At 32.7% G+C, this 19702-nt stretch overlaps 1 protein-coding gene across 3 annotated transcripts in view; it reads left to right on the top strand.

Moving 5' to 3' along the window:
* Nucleotides 1-2856: 2856 nt before the first annotated feature.
* LOC134695307 (la-related protein 4-like) overlaps nt 2857-19702 on the top strand; it is a 42445-nt gene continuing 25599 nt past the window's right edge. For 2 of the 3 annotated variants that reach the window (XM_063556531.1, XM_063556530.1), the window contains exons 1-4: nt 3102-3582; nt 6335-6487; nt 16914-16989; nt 19124-19252. In XM_063556531.1, the coding sequence (XP_063412601.1) occupies nt 3568-3582; nt 6335-6487; nt 16914-16989; nt 19124-19252 (373 nt within the window). In that variant the 5' untranslated portion in view covers nt 3102-3567. Of the gene's footprint in view, nt 3043-3101; nt 3583-6334; nt 6488-16913; nt 16990-19123; nt 19253-19702 lie in introns of those variants that run through there. The other variant, XM_063556532.1, reaches the window with a different exon arrangement.

The following is a 19702-nucleotide window of genomic DNA, read 5'->3' as shown; positions in this document are numbered from 1 at the left end:
TCCGCCACATTTTTTAGCCTGTCCCAAGTCAGGAGCCTCTGGCCTTTGTTAGTCTGGCATTATTTTTAACTTTTAGTTTCTTGAGTACAATTTGGAGTTTAGTATGGTGCTTATTATTACTGAACTAGTATACATATATATTTGTTTAGGGGCCAGCTGAGGGACGCCTCCGGTGCGGAAATTTCTCGCTGCATTGAAGACCTGTTGGTGACCTTCTGCTGTTGTCTGTTCTATGGTCGGGTTGTTGTCTCTTTGACACATTCCCCATTTCCATTCTCAATTTAATACATTAGAAAAGATTTAATAATACAATAAATTTATCTATAACAATAACGGTTACATGCATGAAATGTATTAATTTTATAGTTCAAAAGATACCCAAAACAGCACAAGTTACAAGTTGAAACCCATTGTCTTTCGATTAAGTGCCAGTCTGCCTAAGAATCAGGCAGGGATGTAAACATGACCAAAAAAAACCCACCCAATCTGACATTGATTTCAGCTCATAATATGTAGTTATGTACACAAATAACATCCATTTACGTTTTCTGTTTTGGTAATAGACGATACAATTTGGTTGAAATGCACTATAAATTAACAAATAAGGGGAGATAACTCTGTAATTTGCTATCTTTCTAACCAATTTTCTAATCAAGTTATTTGATATTACCAGACACACACAAACGAAAGACAGATAATTTTTAACTTAGGATGATGGTTGGTATTAAATAGAATGATTAACTCAATGTTTTTTTTTCTGATCAAGTTTTGAATTTTACCTAAATTGCCTGATTCTTACAAAGACTGGCACTTAATTCTCTAAGTTGGGTGTGTCTGTTTTCTGTCCGTCTCTAGTATCAATTATTAGATTCTTTATCATATCGACTTTTTTTGCCCGGGTCAGTTATTAATACAGTTGAACTCTTGTTTAACAGTTCATTAAGACATTTTGGGAAGTTATCTTCCAAGTCGATATTTTGCTCAGTAATAGTCATATCCCATGAAGTCACGGTCCAAATACTTATAATATGGTCCGGAATACTCACATTAGATTGTTGACATCACGGATATATACTTTACATGCAATTTAAAAGATGTGAGAAAAAGAATATATACAAATGAACGATACTTGTTTCATGATTAAATGCAAGTGTTGATACACCATGTGCCTTGAAAGTACTCTAATTTGAGCCTTTATTTTATAGTTTTTAAACGTAAACACATAAGATTTTTAGCTATAAGAAATGTGTATAATCACTCGATAAAAAAAGGACACACTCGAAAAAGCCCGGACTGTTCTCGAAAAAACCCGGACATGAAAAACTGAATTTACTCTCAAAATGTCGTTTTCAATGCAATAACAATAGTTTTTGTAAAGTGTCTAAGGATATATAGATTCCGTGGATGGATTTCCGTGGACATTTGCATTACTATGTGCAAGAAATGGCTTTATTCGGTTGTTTTTTTTTGGAATAAAAGCACTTTAAGGCTAAATTTAACTTTTTAATAGAAAATAAATGTCAGAATGATACTATCTTTATATCTGAAATGCCAACATACCATGTACAACCTTGTTTATCAAACTCAAGCTTTTATATCACGTCTTGTTAGAAAAGAAGTCTGTTTGTTTACATTTTTGATCATATTCACTCGAAAAAAGTGGTCACACTCGAAAAAACACGATCCTAGCCGGACACTATACCTACCGTGTTAAGCTTTTGACCCCGGCCCTAAGAAACAAATCATGACAATCTGATATTTATGGTAAAAGTTTAATTTCAAGGCCGTAATTGACCTAAAGTAGACGATATGCTTACATGCACATGAGTGTCTTTTAACTAATATATAACTTATAGGATCTGTTCCTAATTTCAAATATTATCTATCATGTCTATATCATACACAAATAAGAAGACTTGTAACTCCAAATCCCAAAGATGTTCTAAATACCAAGAGTGGTACCCATATTTGATGTTAGGGTACCGCACTCCTCATGCATCATAAGTTAGATGACCATATTTTGACCAAAGTTTTATCAATAAATTTACATTTTTTTTTTCATAAGGAGCGCGCACCTGTTATAATTGTCAGTGGACAGGACCAATAGAAAGTTATACATACATTATAAATACATTCATTTGTTGAGTTTTATTGAGAAAAAAAAAGTTGTTTACAAAATTTGTACAAGATTCGCAATATTTTAAAAGGTTTAAAGAGAGATAACTCGATTATGTTTCCATCTTAATGGCAATCCATAAAAGGAACAGGGAATGAAATGATTTAGAGGCAACCAAAGGTAACCGATAAGGAATATATTACCGAAATTAAGAATACAAGATGATCACCATGCAAAGAATTTATAAATCTCAAAAGACAAAGAGCTATTGATAATTTGCTATCTTTATAATCAAAATTCATATTATTACAATATTTCTTTGAACATTTTCTTTTTGAAGGACCACAAAATTGTTTAAAATAAATTAAAGAAAATTTGTCTCAGGTACGACTCATGTATTTTCACAAATAAAATTTATAAAATAATTTACCTAATGAATTCTAAAATATGTTTCATCATTGCATATATTTATCATCTAATATTAAGTGTAGTTGTATATCTAAGTAAACCCGTTCATGGCCTCCTTACCGCACAGCGTCATGATAGAACCGCCCCTCTCCCGCCAAATCAAAAATAACTTGGACGATCACCAAGTTCTTATTGAGCATCTTGTTTATCCTAGTTGATCTACTGTACCAATTTTTAAATTAAATGTTGAATAATTTTATCTCCAAATGTCTATTTTCAATAAATAAATAAAAAAAAATCAACACGTCCCACATCGCGGTTGCCATGTTGGATATATGCGGCCCATGTGACTACTGTGGCGATAGATCGTTCTGCAACCTTGTGAATATCTTGCCGTATTTCGCCCCAAGACTCCCTAAACCCTTAGGTTTTCGTGTAGTCACCCAATACGGCTTGTAGATTAAAGGGAATACATTCGTGTTATTTACAAATTTAAACTGGAGGGTTAAGGGACAACAGTAAGTTTCAATATTTTTAAGCGTGATAGGCCAGTATGTGTGTAAGACGCCATGTCTTTTGAGGTAATACACCTCGTGTCACGTGTGTATTTACTTCACTGATATTTTACTAAACGTTGCACAAATAATTGTTATATATACGACGTAGAGAATTCACTACATTCGAAGCACATAACCTGCACATGTCGATAATTTTGGTTAAATGATTAACGAGGAAATTAACGGGTTTTGACCCGCCTGTATCGAGGTCATCTTTCGCAATTTCATTCGATTTTGTTTTTGTGTTGGTGTGTAAGTGAGCAGTTGTCACTACTCAAAGACAATTCCTAGTGGTAACTGCTTTGAACTTTGACCTGGGATTTTGACACTGAGTTGTTTTATTGATGAATTTACACGAAACATCCGCAAGCATGCTTTTCATATGGAAAGCGGAAATTCGTATGTCGTCAGACAAAATGGCGGCCTCCATGGAAATTTAGAATTTTGATACATTTTAACGTATTTTTGGACAATATATTTCGCAAAATGGTTGTTGTTCAGGTAAATTTCACACATTAATGTCAAAGCTTCCTATGCAAATACACATTTATGACCAAAACAATATCATCTAATTAATTATGCATTTAGATCACCAAGCTTTGGGGATATCAAAACAAACCGTAAACAGACCAAGTTTTCTGTCAATTTTGTAAATCATATCATTTATTTGACATTAAAAATCATAATAAAGTTATAAGTTGTTTATAAATTGAGTCTGAAAACATCTGGAAGTAATAAAATAGGGTTTGGGAAAATGTTAAAAGTAAATGATGTAAGGGGCCTTCAGATTCCAAGAAGCACTTTACTATTATATATTCATTTCTATTTCCTTTTTGTGAATGAATAACCTGGTAAAACCTATGTTTATTGGTGAATTTTACATCATTCAAAACAATTTCAAAGGCAGAGATGGTTTTAGGGTGGATAGGGTGCCTATGCCCCCTTTGTTATTGAGCTGCTAATACAAAATGGTTCATACATACATTTTTGTAGACGATGCTGGATCTACATGTACGTACCGATTATAAGGTTGTCTTCATGTTGATTCTGAAAAAAATATCAGCTGAGAGCCAGATTATGAAGCTTTTTGTCTAGTGTAAGTGAGCGCAGTGAATGAGATCAAAAAGTCCTTCGTATTGTGTCGAGCAGCTGATACTTTACAATATTCCTATGCATGACCTGATATATCCGGCTGTTTTTGGGCCTTTTGAAGGATATCTTAGTTTTATCAGCAACCAGAAGATGACTTGATGAGTTTCGGGTCAAACTTTTTGGGAAGTGATGTCAGAAACAAAAATTGTTTATGTTGGCAAATAACTAATTTTGAAAAAAATGTTGATGTTTTAGATTCTCAGAATTGACTAATATGAGGCAAGCATAACCTGTGAATGGGTACGAAGTCTGTATGTATTTTTTTTAATTGAAGCATGTTGATAAAAGAAACGGAAATACCATAACATTCCCGATTTTGGTTCTGTTGTTAGGGATTTAGCTGTGATGTTCTTTAAGTTATGACGTCATATTCAATGTAAACAAAAGAAAAGCTTTCATCAGTTGAACGTTTTTTTCATATCAAACAATTATTAAAAATGAACTTGTATTGAGCTCCAATCTTATATTTTACTAGACTTATAAATATATATATTTGTTTTCAAAGTCTCATGCAAACAAGACAGATTTCTGTGCGAATGCGGGGAAAACCAGAACAGGAAGTAGATCTGAATTTTTTTTTTAACGATTTTGAGTTCATTAGTAGAAAGAAAAATTCAGGAAATGTTCCCAAATTTTTTTTTTTTTTATTATTGATTTTCTACCATAATTGGGGACTTCATCCCCATATAACGTATTTGGTTTAACATGTTGTGATTCTTTGATGTTTTATGCCCCTGCTGTAGCAGAGGAGACAATAAGTTTCTCCCTTGTCTGGTTGTACGTTCCTAAATTGGTTTCAATTCTCTAACTTAAGTTTGTCATAACCAAATATAAATATGAAACATGTAATCAATGCTAATCACCACAAAACACAGATTAAGTTTGAATTTTGTTAGTGTCACTTTTAAAGTAAGTGCGTTGAATTTTTCTTGCTACCTGATTGGAAGATATCACAAGACGTGAATAATTAAAGTTTATTGATTGGTTAGGACAATCCAAACCTAGTAAATGTCCTTCAATCCCGTAGAGTATCGGATTTGTCCTCTCTATTTTAGCAATTAGATTTCACAGGTAACCTCTATCTATAAATACACAATGTAGTCGAATCTTCTGGAGTAAACAACAACGTTAAACAATATTTTACTACTTCATAATGTGTGACCTCACGTGTGTGGTAAAATTTGTTTATTGATGCACGAAGCTGACCCTCCTAAGACCAAAAAAAATATCAGTCTGTTTAAGGTTACATCATCACAAAAAATAGGGTAGGTAGGTCAGTATTTTCATTTTATTATTTTTTTCCATTTTATTTTTTGCGCTATGATTTTGAGTTGTGAGGTTCGTCTTGCCATGGTCAGAGTTGTCTATGGGTTGGGTTTATCCGTATTTTAAATGATTGGATTATTTCCCTATGTTATTGATTTGAAAAAAAATGGTGGCAAAATGTTCATTTCATCACAGGAGTTGTGAAATTTTTTTGAAACCGCTATCATATTCTTACATATATATTTTTGAAATGCTTCTGCATATTGCCTGAAAGTTTGCTCTCTCCACTATTGTTTCTCAAAATAACAGCAATTCTTATTTATAGGATGTTAAGGTTTTGAGCTGTGTATCAAAATGCCAAAAATGATAAAAGTAAAAATGTTCATCAGAAGTATTTCAAAAATATTTATGTAAGAAGATGTGGTATGATTATCAATGAGACAACTCTCCACCAGAGACCAAATAGAGCATTATAGGTCTTACTGCTTTCTTCAACATTTGGCCAAAAAAAAAATGTCTGTCCCACCCTATTTTGAGTTAGAAATAAACTGAACTCAACTCTATGTTAAAAGTGAAGATAATGTTGCCTGATACATTCTTATGTTCATAATCTCAGAGTAGCTTCTGTCAGGGCAGCAATCGGTGAAAGGGTTAACACTAGAACATCTGAAGAATACTGTGATGCACATGTACAAACACATGTTGATCTAGAAACGTATTTGTAACATGCTTTATACAATGAACGAATGTCCTGAAATTGCATGTAATATTTATTTACCACTAGACATTCAGCACCCTATAACCAATCAATTGCATTTGAATTTTGTATTTGTAGGTGGAACTGAAGGATAATTACGGAGAAAGCTCAGCCGCCCTGATGACGTCAGACCGGGGAACCACTGGGGGCGCTGAGTTAACAACAACACCGGTCCAGTCGGCAGATTATTTGGTGCAGTGGGATGGTTCAGAAACTGTCTTACAGTTTGAGGTATGTCTGGTACTTAACCAAAAGCCATGATGTTAAGAAATCAGTAATGGTAGCTATTCATATCGTTAGGCTACCAGGTGAAAAACTATGATGAGTCCAGTCCTGTGCTCTGGGTCATAAAACTTGACTTTGTTCTCTTTGAGTAAAATATTTGTGCTTTGGGGCCTTAAATTAAATGGGATTTTAAAAAAAAGTTTTTTTCATGTGCAATTTTGACATTTTCAACCAGAAAGGAACTTTTTGATCATGTGTTTACAAACACGTGACGATTCTAATCAGAAACAGATCTCAAAAGCGCTTTCACAATCATTTGACAATATCAAAGTAATAACATGAATATGAAATTTATATACTTTACTACCAATGCCATCAGCGCTATGGGGAAAATTGTACAACTTCTATGGAGGAATAATATGCCATTTTTATGGCCAGCCGAAGCAGATGGGGCATTTAGGATTATCTTTTCCGTCTGTAGGTCCCAAAATTGGATTCTGTTCTCTAACTTATGTTTTCTTAAACAAAATGTTATGAAATGTTTGCACTATGCTACTTACCACAAAACTCAAATCAAAAACAAATTTGGGTAGCAATTACTTTAACAATTATAGAGTTAATGTATGTCCCTTTGCAACAGGTCAGCAAATTTTGTGAATTAAGTACATTTTGCATTTGTGGGTTAATTATTTCGTGATAGTAGCAGCACATGGACTGGGTTCAACATTTAATTTTGTGGTTTACCTGTATTCATTAAATTTACCTCACTAAAAAACCATCAAATGTCAGAGTATGAATTCACATTACATGCATATTTTTAAAAATTCTTCCCTCACTGCTACAACTTTCAAGTATGTTCTTCTTCATTAATAATTTAAATATATTTCCTGTTTAATTTTGAATGACCTGGATTGTTAATTTTTCTTGTGGAAATATGCTTATCTTTCAGAAGTACATTTTGCTTTGTCCACCCGTCCACAGTGGGAGTGGGCACCAGGTGGGGAAAATTTCTAGCTTGTCCACTCTGCCCACCCATAGGAGTGGGCATGCGATTTCTTTTGTTTAATCAAAAGACTGGCAATTACAGTCAATTGAAAAAAGTAGATAAGCATTTGTTGTCACTATTTTTACCCAAAAAAAAGATTATAGCTAGGGTGTACTTAACAAACATGTTCCTTATATAGCATGGAAAGATGTTATGACAACTCCCTGTAAAGTACTAGTCTACACCCTATTCATAATACTGTACATATATATATTCAGAGTTTATTTTGATGTATTTATAAAGGCAACTGAATGAGTATTGCAATAACAAGAAATAAGATTCTAAGACCTTACAGTATATACTTTTCTAATTCATATAAATTTGTATATATTTAGACCATTAGTAAACCCATTTCCATAGAAACTAAACAGAAACATGGTCCTTAGGTTAAAGTTGTACACCTACATGAATATTTCTAAATTGATAATTACAATCTGATTGTGTAATTTTCTGTCCATTTCCAAAATTTGAAACTTTGAGTCTTTTTTCAGTAACATGTGACAACCTGCACCAAAATCTTTTCCAAAACCTATACCAAAAACCAATATTCTGATATTCTAGTTTAAATAAAGATTTTCTAGTCTAGGTCCTGGGACTAGTGGCTGAATACATCCTGCACAGCCAAATGCATGCCTCTAATTTTCATGGATTTTAATGCCCAATGTGAAATTTCAGGGAGTCAAACCTTGTGTTTTATACACCTAGAAATTGAGTAAGGATGACTGCTTCTATGAACTTCCTAGAAGCTTTAATTCAGTAGTCCCGAAACATTTTTGGACTTTTCATCCCGAATAAGTAGACATATAAAGTTACTATAGGCTGCTTGGTACATGAAGTTTGTCACTGTGAGATTATATCAATAAAACAGTTATCTCCCTTTTAATGCCTCAAACAATTTGTTATGTCCCTTCAAACATGTAAAAACCCAAGACAAGTTATCTCCCTTCAAATATTTAAAAAACTCAAGACAAGTTATCTCCCTTAAGTTATTAAAAACCCTGACAAGTTTTGTCCCTTCGTGTATTAAAAAAAACATTACAAGTTATCTCCCTTCAAATTCTGATTTTAATACATAAAAAGTCAATCTTCAACTTAAAAAATATGCTATTACATGAATATTCTATAATGTGCCAATAAACATGGTATAACTGCATATCAGATATTTAAATGCCTTTGGGAACAAAGTATAGTGTGGAAAAAATCAATAGACAGAGAAAATTATCACATGTTGAATTCTGCAGTTTAATTGTGATATTTCTCATGGCAATTTTTATTTAAAAATCTATCTCCGTTAAATTTTATGCTGATGCAAGGAAAAATTTCGGCGCATAGATTCCGTCATTTTGATTTATAATTTGCCTTGGGGAAAGATCTTATAGGAAAAGTCAGTTGCTCTTCAGTTTGTCAAATTAGCAGAGGCAACAGGTGCAGAATAATTGCAAAAATTGATTTCTTGTTATATTGATAGAAATTGTCAATTTGTACTAGAACATTATCTAAATATGGAGGGAAATGGGGAGAATGTTGTATTATTAGTGAGGCAGTTAATTAGCTAAAGCTATAACAAAATGTATAAGTAGTCTTTGTTTTGTTTTCTTATTAAGCTTATGATACTACATGTATACTAGGTATTTAACTTGTGATACTTTACAGCTAATTTCCTAAAGCATGTAGAGCAAGACTTTAGTTGGCTTGCTTGCTTTGTTTATATATTGCACAATCATTAGGATAACCCCCATTTAAATTCAAATATTATATATACAGGTTAAATTATGCCTATATATATTGTTTAAGGATGTCAATCTTATTTACAAAGCTTGTATAAACAATTTCACAAACAAAGCAAGCAAGCCAAAAAAAGTTTTGCTTTACATACATTAGGACATAAGCTATTACCTGCATTACCAAGTCTCCTTTGGTCAGGAACATAAAGGACTGTTTTCATTGGTCTGACAGTCTATAATATTGATCACACACATTTACTGTAATAAGAAAGGCAAGAAATATAGTTCTTTTTCCTACCTAATCTTATCTTTAAATCCTGCCCTGTCATATTTTATAGATGTATTTTGGGGGTAAGAACCATCGAAGTTGACCGCTCATAAGTTATAATGTTTTACTTACATATTTTTTACTACATGGAATCAGGAAACTAGTTTATTTTTATTTGTACCATCACAGGTTCCAACAGTACAAGACTTTCAAAGATGTAGATCTAAATATCTTAATTTTAATTTATCATGATTTTGTTTCACTTGAGGGCCCCTACTAGTATATGTGATGCATGTATTTACCTACTTGATCAAACAAGGTTATACTGAAATTGCAAACATTGGACTTGACCTACGGAAATAATGAGTTTTTTCTTCTGAAAATCTTTATTTCTAAATTTAAAATAGCTGTTGGACTATATCAATAATGAATGCCTAAATGGAAATACTGCTGTTTTTTTCTTCTGTATTTAAAATCTTTAAATTTATTATCAATTTATTTCCCCTTTCAAGCCTTTCCAAAAAAACAAAAGCTCTGCTGTCAGTCAGTAAGGTTCTAAAAATACAAAAGCTGTCCAGTTGTAAGAGATGGTTTTGCTAGGATCAGCTGTTATCAATTTCCTGTGATGTATAAAAAGTTTTCTAGATATTATTGATCTGTGTATAAGAATAACTTAATCCATTCATATAATAAATATGAAAATATCTGTATTCGTCATCGACTTGTCTGATAAAAAATAGATATATCTACTCTTAGGCCCAATGTGTCACTGAGTTGGTCTAAAATAAACTGTTAAGGACATGCAATAAACATGAAATTAAATATAGCTCTAATAGGAAGTAATATATTGATATATTGATAGATGATTTTCATTTAAACAAACCGTGTGATTAAATGATTTCTTAAAAGAAAAATTGGGGGGGGGGGGGGGGGGGGGGAGGGAGTTAAAATGCAGGTGACAGAACTATATATTTTTAACCAAAATTTTAGAAATTCTCTGTATCCATGTATCTCAATTTTAGGCCATTCTTTTGTTCAGGTCCGTAGCCAGGAATTTCCAAAAAGGGGGCGGGGGGGTTATTGGACTCATAAACTCTACTTTAACAGTCACAATTCAAACAGACCATTGACTTTAACAGTGCATATTTGTTTTCAAGGGGGAGGTTCGGACAGAAGGTTCGTCCGAACCTCCCCCAGTGTCAGATTAATCATTTTCTAACCAAAATTTCACAGCCAGATTATATGAGCAGTAATTTTCATTGCAAGCCATTCATTTTAAGGACTGAAGTTCAATACAAGGTAGAACTGATAATAACAAACCAACAGAATTGAAATATGGATTTATAGATTTTTGTTTGTTTTATGACCTTCAGTTGTCAGCTGATAGTTGAGTTAATCCTAATTGACCCTGACTTGAAATTTTACACTATAAATACATTATTGTTGTATTGAAAAAAATATTTCTATCCTATTTCATGGCCACTTAAATCAATTTCACACGCGAAGTGAACCAATCGGATTTCCTCTGTACGGTTCCAGTTTTACCTGAATGAATTTTAATGAATGAGCTTTTCAAGACAATATCCATAGCGGAAGACTGAAAATAACTTAAAGTATCCTTTTACGTCATTGAAGTTACGATATAAAATACTCCCACTCAGAATGAATGGATGTCCGGGTACTAAAATTCTAATGACCTAACACATGTGACAATCAGGCAATTCTGTGAAGAAAATAGTATTGATTTAGCAGAGGCCTATATATCTTTGTGTATTTAATTAACACTAGACTCTTGCATCAAATCAAAATTGTTTTTCATGTTATTTGATACTTAAATTTTTCACACACTTTTTATTATACATATTGTTTTGGTAGAAATCATTTTGAATGGCACCCCACACTCTTGATAACTTTACTGTTTTCGTTCGTTACGTTATAGATTTTCTATAACTCGTGTGTCTTTTGATTTGACACTGTTGTGTATTGGATTAATGAAAACAAGTGCTTGACAAAGCAGGGATTTGACCAGTTTGTGATCTTTTTTTATGCGGATAAATTTTGGAAGGACAGCAATTAACGAGGCTATGAAAAGGACATTATTGATTTTAACACGCTGCGGACGATTTGCTTTGCAATCTTGATACGTGAATCTGATTGTGTATAATTTTTTACATTCTTACAAAACAGGAATAATACATAAGTGACCATCTAACATTAATATGTTTTACAATTTGGAACGTTTAGGATACATGCTTGAATAACAGGATCAGGAGTAAACAAATGTTAAAGATACTAGATAAGTTTGAAATTTGTATCCATATGGTAGGAAATCGAATTGAAATAGTGTCTGCATGATTGCTGTATTTGCGTTCTCTGTCTAGGATGCTGCAGAATTACAATAAATAATGTCTTATTTCTGTAACAATTGGTAATTATAACAAAATGTATCGGATTTGTAAATAAGATTTATATATATTTTAGATTTCATGAGGTATTTTTACAAAAGAGATATATATTTTCTTTAGACATTCTACGTCGTAATTTTATTAGATTGCTATATTTGCTGAATAAGACATTATTTTCCTTGTGACATTTCATTGGAGAATTTTTGACCATATGTCGACAAAATATTGACTGAATTCACCTGAATCTAATACCTCACAGTATATCAAAAGGAGTTATTAAGACAATAGATTTATAATTCGTGTAACCTTCTGTACATGGATATAGAGATAATAGAAAGCTTGTACAGTTAATGAATTTGTTAGTACACATTAACCAGGGCCTGCGGGCAGAATCGTAATTGTTTATGCCAAAGGGGTGTTCAGTCATAATTAACAAACTTTCTGTAGCCTTTGACAAATGGTGAAAAAATTGTGCAAATGATGCACATGAGGATATGATATCTTTTTGGACGTAGAGAAACATCTTGGTGGATTGGAAATAGAACGGAATTTGTTACTGAAGCAAGACATTTATAATCAATACATTAAGTCTTTTTAAAAGATTAACATTTAGCTGACTTGACAATTTTTCTGGAAAGTCATTATATTTCTTGACAATATTCTTAAGAAAAAGAAATGGATATTTTGGCAGTTTGATATGTGCATTTACACTTAGAGGAGACGTCAGTGTATTTTATACACAGCTGATTGAATGTTAGTGGAGGATTACCTATAGATAGATTGTTGTCGTTACTAACTATAACATTACGTGTTATCTGTGATCTAAAGGGGAGCATGACCACTTGTATTAGGATACACAGATATCACGAAATTTCTTAATCAACTGGTGACACAGATATTCCTGGTGGTTGATTAAGGTCCCCGGTGATAAAAATTCCACAACACGTGACTATAATATTATGACAAGGGGCAGACATCCGTGACTTTAGACAGCTGGACAGCTGTCACGAAAATTGTTCATTTAATATCTTTTAACTTGTTAACTCCTAAAGTAGGATTTGAATAATTTAAAAAAAATTCACACTTGCAAAAAGACCTGAATAATTTCTGGTGGTATATTTTTCTTTTTCATTTCCCAGTCCATTTAGAATATTTATGCGCTTCTTTCTGAAACATGCTTGCAATGATTGATTTTGACAATTGCAATTTCCTGAAAAATGAAAGAATTGTACGATTGTATATAAATTGAGAAGGAAGCTACTGTGAAGTGAAACTTAACGTACCAATTGCTCTGAAATCTGCTGTAATTAGTAAGTTTACAAGGAAACCTATAAGTGATGACTATTGAAAAATTGCGCATTACAAATAAAGCTGTGCACGACAAATTAATAACAGCAAAAGGGAATTTTCAAACTTAATAGCTATGTTTGAATCATTTAGAGGTAATTTTTTATTCTTAAAAAATTGAGATATATTTTTGTTTTTGTATCAAAAGGAAGTTTATTGATAAATATCGGGATTAACTTCACACGGAACTTGTTGGATTACGATTTAGATAAACGTGGTAATTCTCAACCTTCTGTGATAATATTGAAAAATCAAACTGTCAAAAACATTGTACTTTTACCTCCATTGAGGAAAAAATAGACAGAATTTGTGCCTTCATTGGAAGTATGTCACTGCATTTGAGTTAGGTGTTTATAGCCATAAGTGAACGAAAGAACATAAAACTCGGAATTGTTCCTAAAATTGTCATGAATAAAAACCTTACAGAAATATTTCGAGAACACTGAATAGTTAAATCAGTTCTAATAGAAATCTGGAAAAGAATTTGTGATTGACAGCTTTTAACACTACATTAAAGTGGAATATGGAACATACTGCTTGACAAAAGTCAAATTCAATATTTTTTATGTGAGACTGCAAAACCAGTTGCATGGATCCATTATAAATGCTTCCAGGCGATGTATACTATTACTCTACCAACTCTTATGTCCTGTGTGTCAAACAAAATAGCCATGATCAGCCTGAACCTACAGAAGAGGTCAAGGTCAAGGTAAATAACCATGATCAGCCAGAACCTACAGAAGAGGTCAAGGTCAAGGTAAATAACCATGATCTGCCTGAACCTACAGAAGAGGTCACAGTCAAGGTAACTTTTCTAAGTCATGTTTTTCTGGGACTCCACAATGGGTTCAAAAAATGTGTCTGTTGAAGTTTTGTGATGTTGTAATGCAGGGATTGAAGTTAAAATTTGGGCATGGTAGCCCACAGCTCAAACTTTGATAGCCATTATATATTCTATAAAAGAAAAACAGAAGTTTTGGAATCCAACACCAAATTTTAGTGGCCATTTGCGAGTGGGTCCCTGCTAATTTAAAACCCAGTTAATATATGCTTTGTTTTAAGTGTCTTTAATAGTATTATATTTGGCTTTCATGTAGATGTACTTTCATATATTCAGTTGTCTTGAATGAAATAAAATGTTTAAATGTTTTATTGAGGTTAACATTTATGTCATCAAACATGTGCGACTGAATAATTGTTAGAGAAAAGACATATTAACCCTTTCCTCCATTGAAATTTTTTTTTTGCATACTTGATTCGCATAGGATTTTTTTGATAAAATGCTGAACTTATGATTTGAAGTATTAAAGCATTGTGAAAAACAACTATTTCATCAAATAAATTTAAGTCAGATATTCCTATGATATTCCTTTTCATATTGGATACAAATTTTATTAAGTCAACTGCAGACACTTTGTAGTCGAAGTGTTTCAACTGAGGTACTACACAGGCGTCAAAAGGCGTCATTATGGAGTAAAGGGGGTGGCGTCAAAAGGCGTCATTATGGAGGAAAGGGTTAAATGATCTGGAACTTTTATACACGATTTGATCTTAAATATGACTAGAAGAACTATGACTAGACCACAGTTCAGGTCAACTCCTTCTCAGGGGAGGTGTTTAGTATGTTGAGTAGACATGTATTAATCTTACCTAGAAATCATCCTCAATTTTATTAGATTTGAAAAAATACCTTTTAAACTTGGGGAAAAGGGTGAAAGTGGGGTGGGGGGTGGTTGATCAAATACATGTTTTCAATTCAGATCCGGGAGGTCTGACGTTGTCCTTGTAAATTCAGAGGAATGATAAAAATACCTACCAAACTTGGGGGAAAAGGGGGGGGGGGGGTGTGTAAATATAAAGAGTCTCTTTTCTGTTTAATACTTATTTGGATTTGAGTATCTTACATAGGAATAGAACTTAAAAACAAGCATTTCATATAAAATTTCAATCCAGGTACATGTACATGTACACGATACGTTCGTATCTGTGATGATTTTATTCACATAATTTGAAGGCTATAAAAGATTTCTAAATATGGTTGCATAAAGACATACTGCTGCGTTATAGTTGAGGTTGATTGGATTGTTTTTTAATTAAATACAACATGTTACTTTGATTAGCTTAGACAAGTAACAGGATTACAGTTTGATCAACTTAAACCTGCTGTTTGTGGGGGAGGAAAAAGGAGACATATTGATTTAAGTCTATTTATGAAACTATTGATTTCCTTATCTTAGAAAGATACAGTTTCTACTTAAAAAGAGCTAACAAAAAAAACAGCTGATTGGGTTGAGAAATCTGTCTTCAAAAGGAGAAGCTCAGATGATGACTTAGTGGAGAAAAAAGGGGGGTGAAGAATTATTTATTAGAGATCCTAAACATTAGTGTATGTCTTAAGAAATTATGTCTTTAAAAGGAGATACTTGGATGATGTCATTGAGGAGAAAAGGGGGAGGGGTTTCTATTTATCAGACCACAAATATTTTCTAAAGGATTATCAGTCTTTTCTTAAAAAGCCATCTCACTGAAAAATGTAGGCAACAAAAAGCCTACTCTAACTCACAGTGAGTTTGAAAAATGTATGTCTTAAAATTTTCTGTTGGTTTTAAGAATAATTAACAATAGGTCCTTAAATCAGCCTGTTCCTTTAAATTAAAAAAAGATAAGATTTCTTAATAAGGAAATATTGTTCTTGATTCGGAGTTGGCTTCAGCAAAGGATATTGATGAACAAACCCCTAGTATGCATGTGTACTATGTGTATACATGTACATTTATATTGTATTAAAAAATAAACCCTTTTGTGTACATTGATGTGTACCATGTTTTGGTGAATTGTATTGATTTTATTGAAGTTCACAAGAAATATTTCAACAAACATGATATGTTTAATCTGTTTGTCTGCGGTCACTGTTAACAAAAAAAACATGGTGACGTTATTAAATAATGTAAAATTTTGTTTCTGTAATAAAATATGTTGTATTCATGTCATTTATTATGTAATATTAGTATAATGTATTAGTAGTCAATAAAAGGAGATGTAAAAACACGACACAAAAACCTTAAGACAGGTAGAGGTCAATATACATGTACTAATCTTAACAATACACGTGTCGTCATATTTCTTGTATACAACTTGTCAGTTTTCAATGACATTTAAATTATGCTCAAGGACCTTTTGTTTAATTTTAATAAACAAAATGTTTTTTCTGCTTAAAATACTATTTAAAGAAACTTCAAGGTATAAATTGAATGTATCTGGTATTTGTGTAATTCACTTCCCCCTTCTCGTGTGTTGATTTTAGTTGACTTAAAACTTATATTGATCAAGTGGCATGTAGACTACTAAAAGTACAGGACACACATGATGATTCCATGAGAAATCTATTCTCACAAATTTTGGTCAACGGTCAACCAGAAAAAGTATAAAAACTTGAGACCTAAACTTTTCTGTATTGGCATTTTTATTTGTTATGCTCTTGAATATCATTTAGTAAACTTATCACTATTTAAGTCTATGGCCGGATGCAGCTGAAGACAATCGTGCCTTGTTTTGCAAAAATATGACATTGAATCGAATCAATGTTCCCTCTTTCCTTGGTATGGACCTTTGTTTATCTAAAATCTTTTTCTTTTCGTTACAGAAGCCAGGATTAAACCCTAATGCTACAGTGTACAAACCTGCTGATGTCCAGTGGGATGTAAATGTTAATGTTAACGGTAAGTCGTTAATTTTGGATCAAATCTGATGCTTTCATTGAATGTGTCGGCAAAGGTAATATCTTTGTCAGCTTGCTTGCTTGCTAGCAGATAACCAATCTATCTATCTGTTGAACTAGGCTACTTCAAAAGGAGGGTGGTATACCTGACTTAATATGACTTCATAATTCAGCTAACAAGCAAGCTAACCAAAGAAATTACCTTTGCCTACACACTCCATGAAATCAGCTGTAATTATGATGGACAATTTTCATTGATTTAGTGATTTGCTGAATTCTAGAAACCTTGATACTTTCCACATAAAACTCACATTCCACATGCATAATACAAACTACACAGCTAAGGCCATGTTTTTTTTATTTGTTGGTTTACGGATCCGCCGACCCGATTTTGCCGATTTTCAAAATAAAAATAAAATTGACTTTTCACTTTTTTATTCCCGCCAACCATTATAAATGCATTATCCCTGAAAAAAAATTTAAATTTTCTTCTATTATGAAATGAAATGCATTCATTAACAAAGTTGATAACACTTTCAGTTGTGAAAAATAAAACTTCCAATTTACGTTTCTAAAAAATAGACAAATCAATTATAACTGACCTTGAAATGTCTATTGCGCAAATAATTTTGCGGAACGAAACCTGTGTTTAAAACCAATTACAAAATAAGTTTGTTTCCTTTATTTGTCATCAGTCGTAAGATGCATCATCTCAGAGAAATAGACTTGTCCAAATGTGGACAGGTGGAAGTACTGAATATTAACAAATCATTTGAAATTTTCTTGTTTCATAGGTAACAAAAAATATCGATCATTGGGATAAAAACCGGATTGCATGACAACTGATTAACCCGATATTGTCGTTTTTTCCAGTGGACGAGTCTATTACGTTTTTCGACACGTGTGTTGAAACTTATTTTTGTACGACGTTTTTATATTTTTTTCTTTATCAGTTTTTTATCATTATTCACCAAGTTTTCTGTAATTGATTGAGAGCTACGCGAATCTGTTTTTCTTGTTTGTGAAATGACGATTTAATTTCGTCTTTGTCCGTGCAACCCCCCTATTTTACAGGAAATTATTAAACGATGTCATGCAATGTTCATGATCACTGATCAATTATATTTCATCGAACTTAATGTTAAGAAATGATGACAAAACAGCAGATAAGACAAACATTTTGTTAGTAAGGTGAAATATATATATTTTGCATATTTTTTTCTGTTTTGAAAGATATTTTTTTTCTTTTTTTTCCGACCAGCCGACCCGACTTTTTTATGCGAAAAATCCGTAAACCAACAAATTAAAAACCGTGGCCTAACAACTGGCTCAATGTGTCCTGTATGTTGTCATAGGAACAAAAACATGCTCAGTGTATAGTTCACAACTGTCCGTACCAAAAACTGCTGTGCTCAGGATTTTTTTGTGACCTGGAAACTAAGCATTAAAAACATGCTCAGTGTATAGTTCACAACTGTCCGTACCAAAACCTGCTGTGCTCAGGATTTGTTTGTATCCTGGAAACTTAAGCATTAAAAAAAGAACTCCTACACCGGTCAACATGAGTTAGTGTAGACCAAAGACTGATTGGTTTAGAGTAAGAATAAACTCTTGTTTGGCTGACATGTTTTTCTGCATACTGTTTGAACTGTCACATTAAATTTCTGACTCAGCTAGCCTGTCAAGTACAAAGCAAAGTTAATATGAATGTTGGAATAATTAAAACACCAATTATTATATTATTATCTACATACAGGTCAAAATGAAATGTCTAAAGATAGAAATGTATGATATCAGAAAAAATAATATACTATGGTTCAAGTCGGAATCTATATTCAATATATCTGATAGATAATGTATCCAAAAGACTCTACCAATGACTGACTGTGTGAACCCCTCATCTGTAGTCAAGGTTAAAAAAACATCTCCTTAGTAGTACTACCAATGAAAAGATCTGTTATTAAAATATCAAAATCATACATTGACAAAAATGAAACAACACTGTTGTTAAGATTTCTGACATAGAAAATTAAAAAAAAACACATTGTTATTCTATTTTTATATGAACTAAAAGGAAGTATGAATAATTCTTCGAGTAATTCTCAGCTTTATTTCTCTGAATTTGATTTTTGTAGAATATAAGTATACAAATGGAGATGTAGGGACAGGTGAGGGAGGGGTGGTGACTCCAACACAGACACCCCTCCCAGAGGCTCCTTTGGATAATGCCATGGGATATAATTATGAGCCAAACCACAATATAGGTAAGTAAGAGGATGGTCTAATGTTGGCTGCAGAGAACAAGCTGTTAAAATCTATACCAGAGGCACTCCATGGCAAACAGAGTTATAACAAGGCAAGGGTAGCTGAGTTCAACTTGCCTACATGCCAGCTAATTTAATTTATTCATAATTGTTAAATTGCAAAATATATATAATATAAAAAAGATGTGGTATGATTGCCAATGAGACGACTATCCACAAATGACCAAAATGACACCGATATTAGATCACTGTACGGCCTTCAACAATGAGCAAAGCCCATACTGCATAGTCTGCTTTAAAAGGTCTTGATGAGACAATGTAAAACAATTCAAATGAGAAAACTAACAGCCTTATTTATGTGAAGGAAAAAAAATGAACGAAATACAAATATGTAACACATACACAAACGACAACCACTGAATTACAAGCTCCTGGCTTGGGACAGGCACA

Source organism: Mytilus trossulus, chromosome 13, assembly GCF_036588685.1.
Source record: "Mytilus trossulus isolate FHL-02 chromosome 13, PNRI_Mtr1.1.1.hap1, whole genome shotgun sequence".
Taxonomy (NCBI): Eukaryota; Metazoa; Mollusca; class Bivalvia; order Mytilida; family Mytilidae; genus Mytilus; species Mytilus trossulus.
The sequence above is the reverse complement of the archived record's forward strand: the minus strand, read 5'-3'. Positions and strand labels throughout refer to the sequence as shown.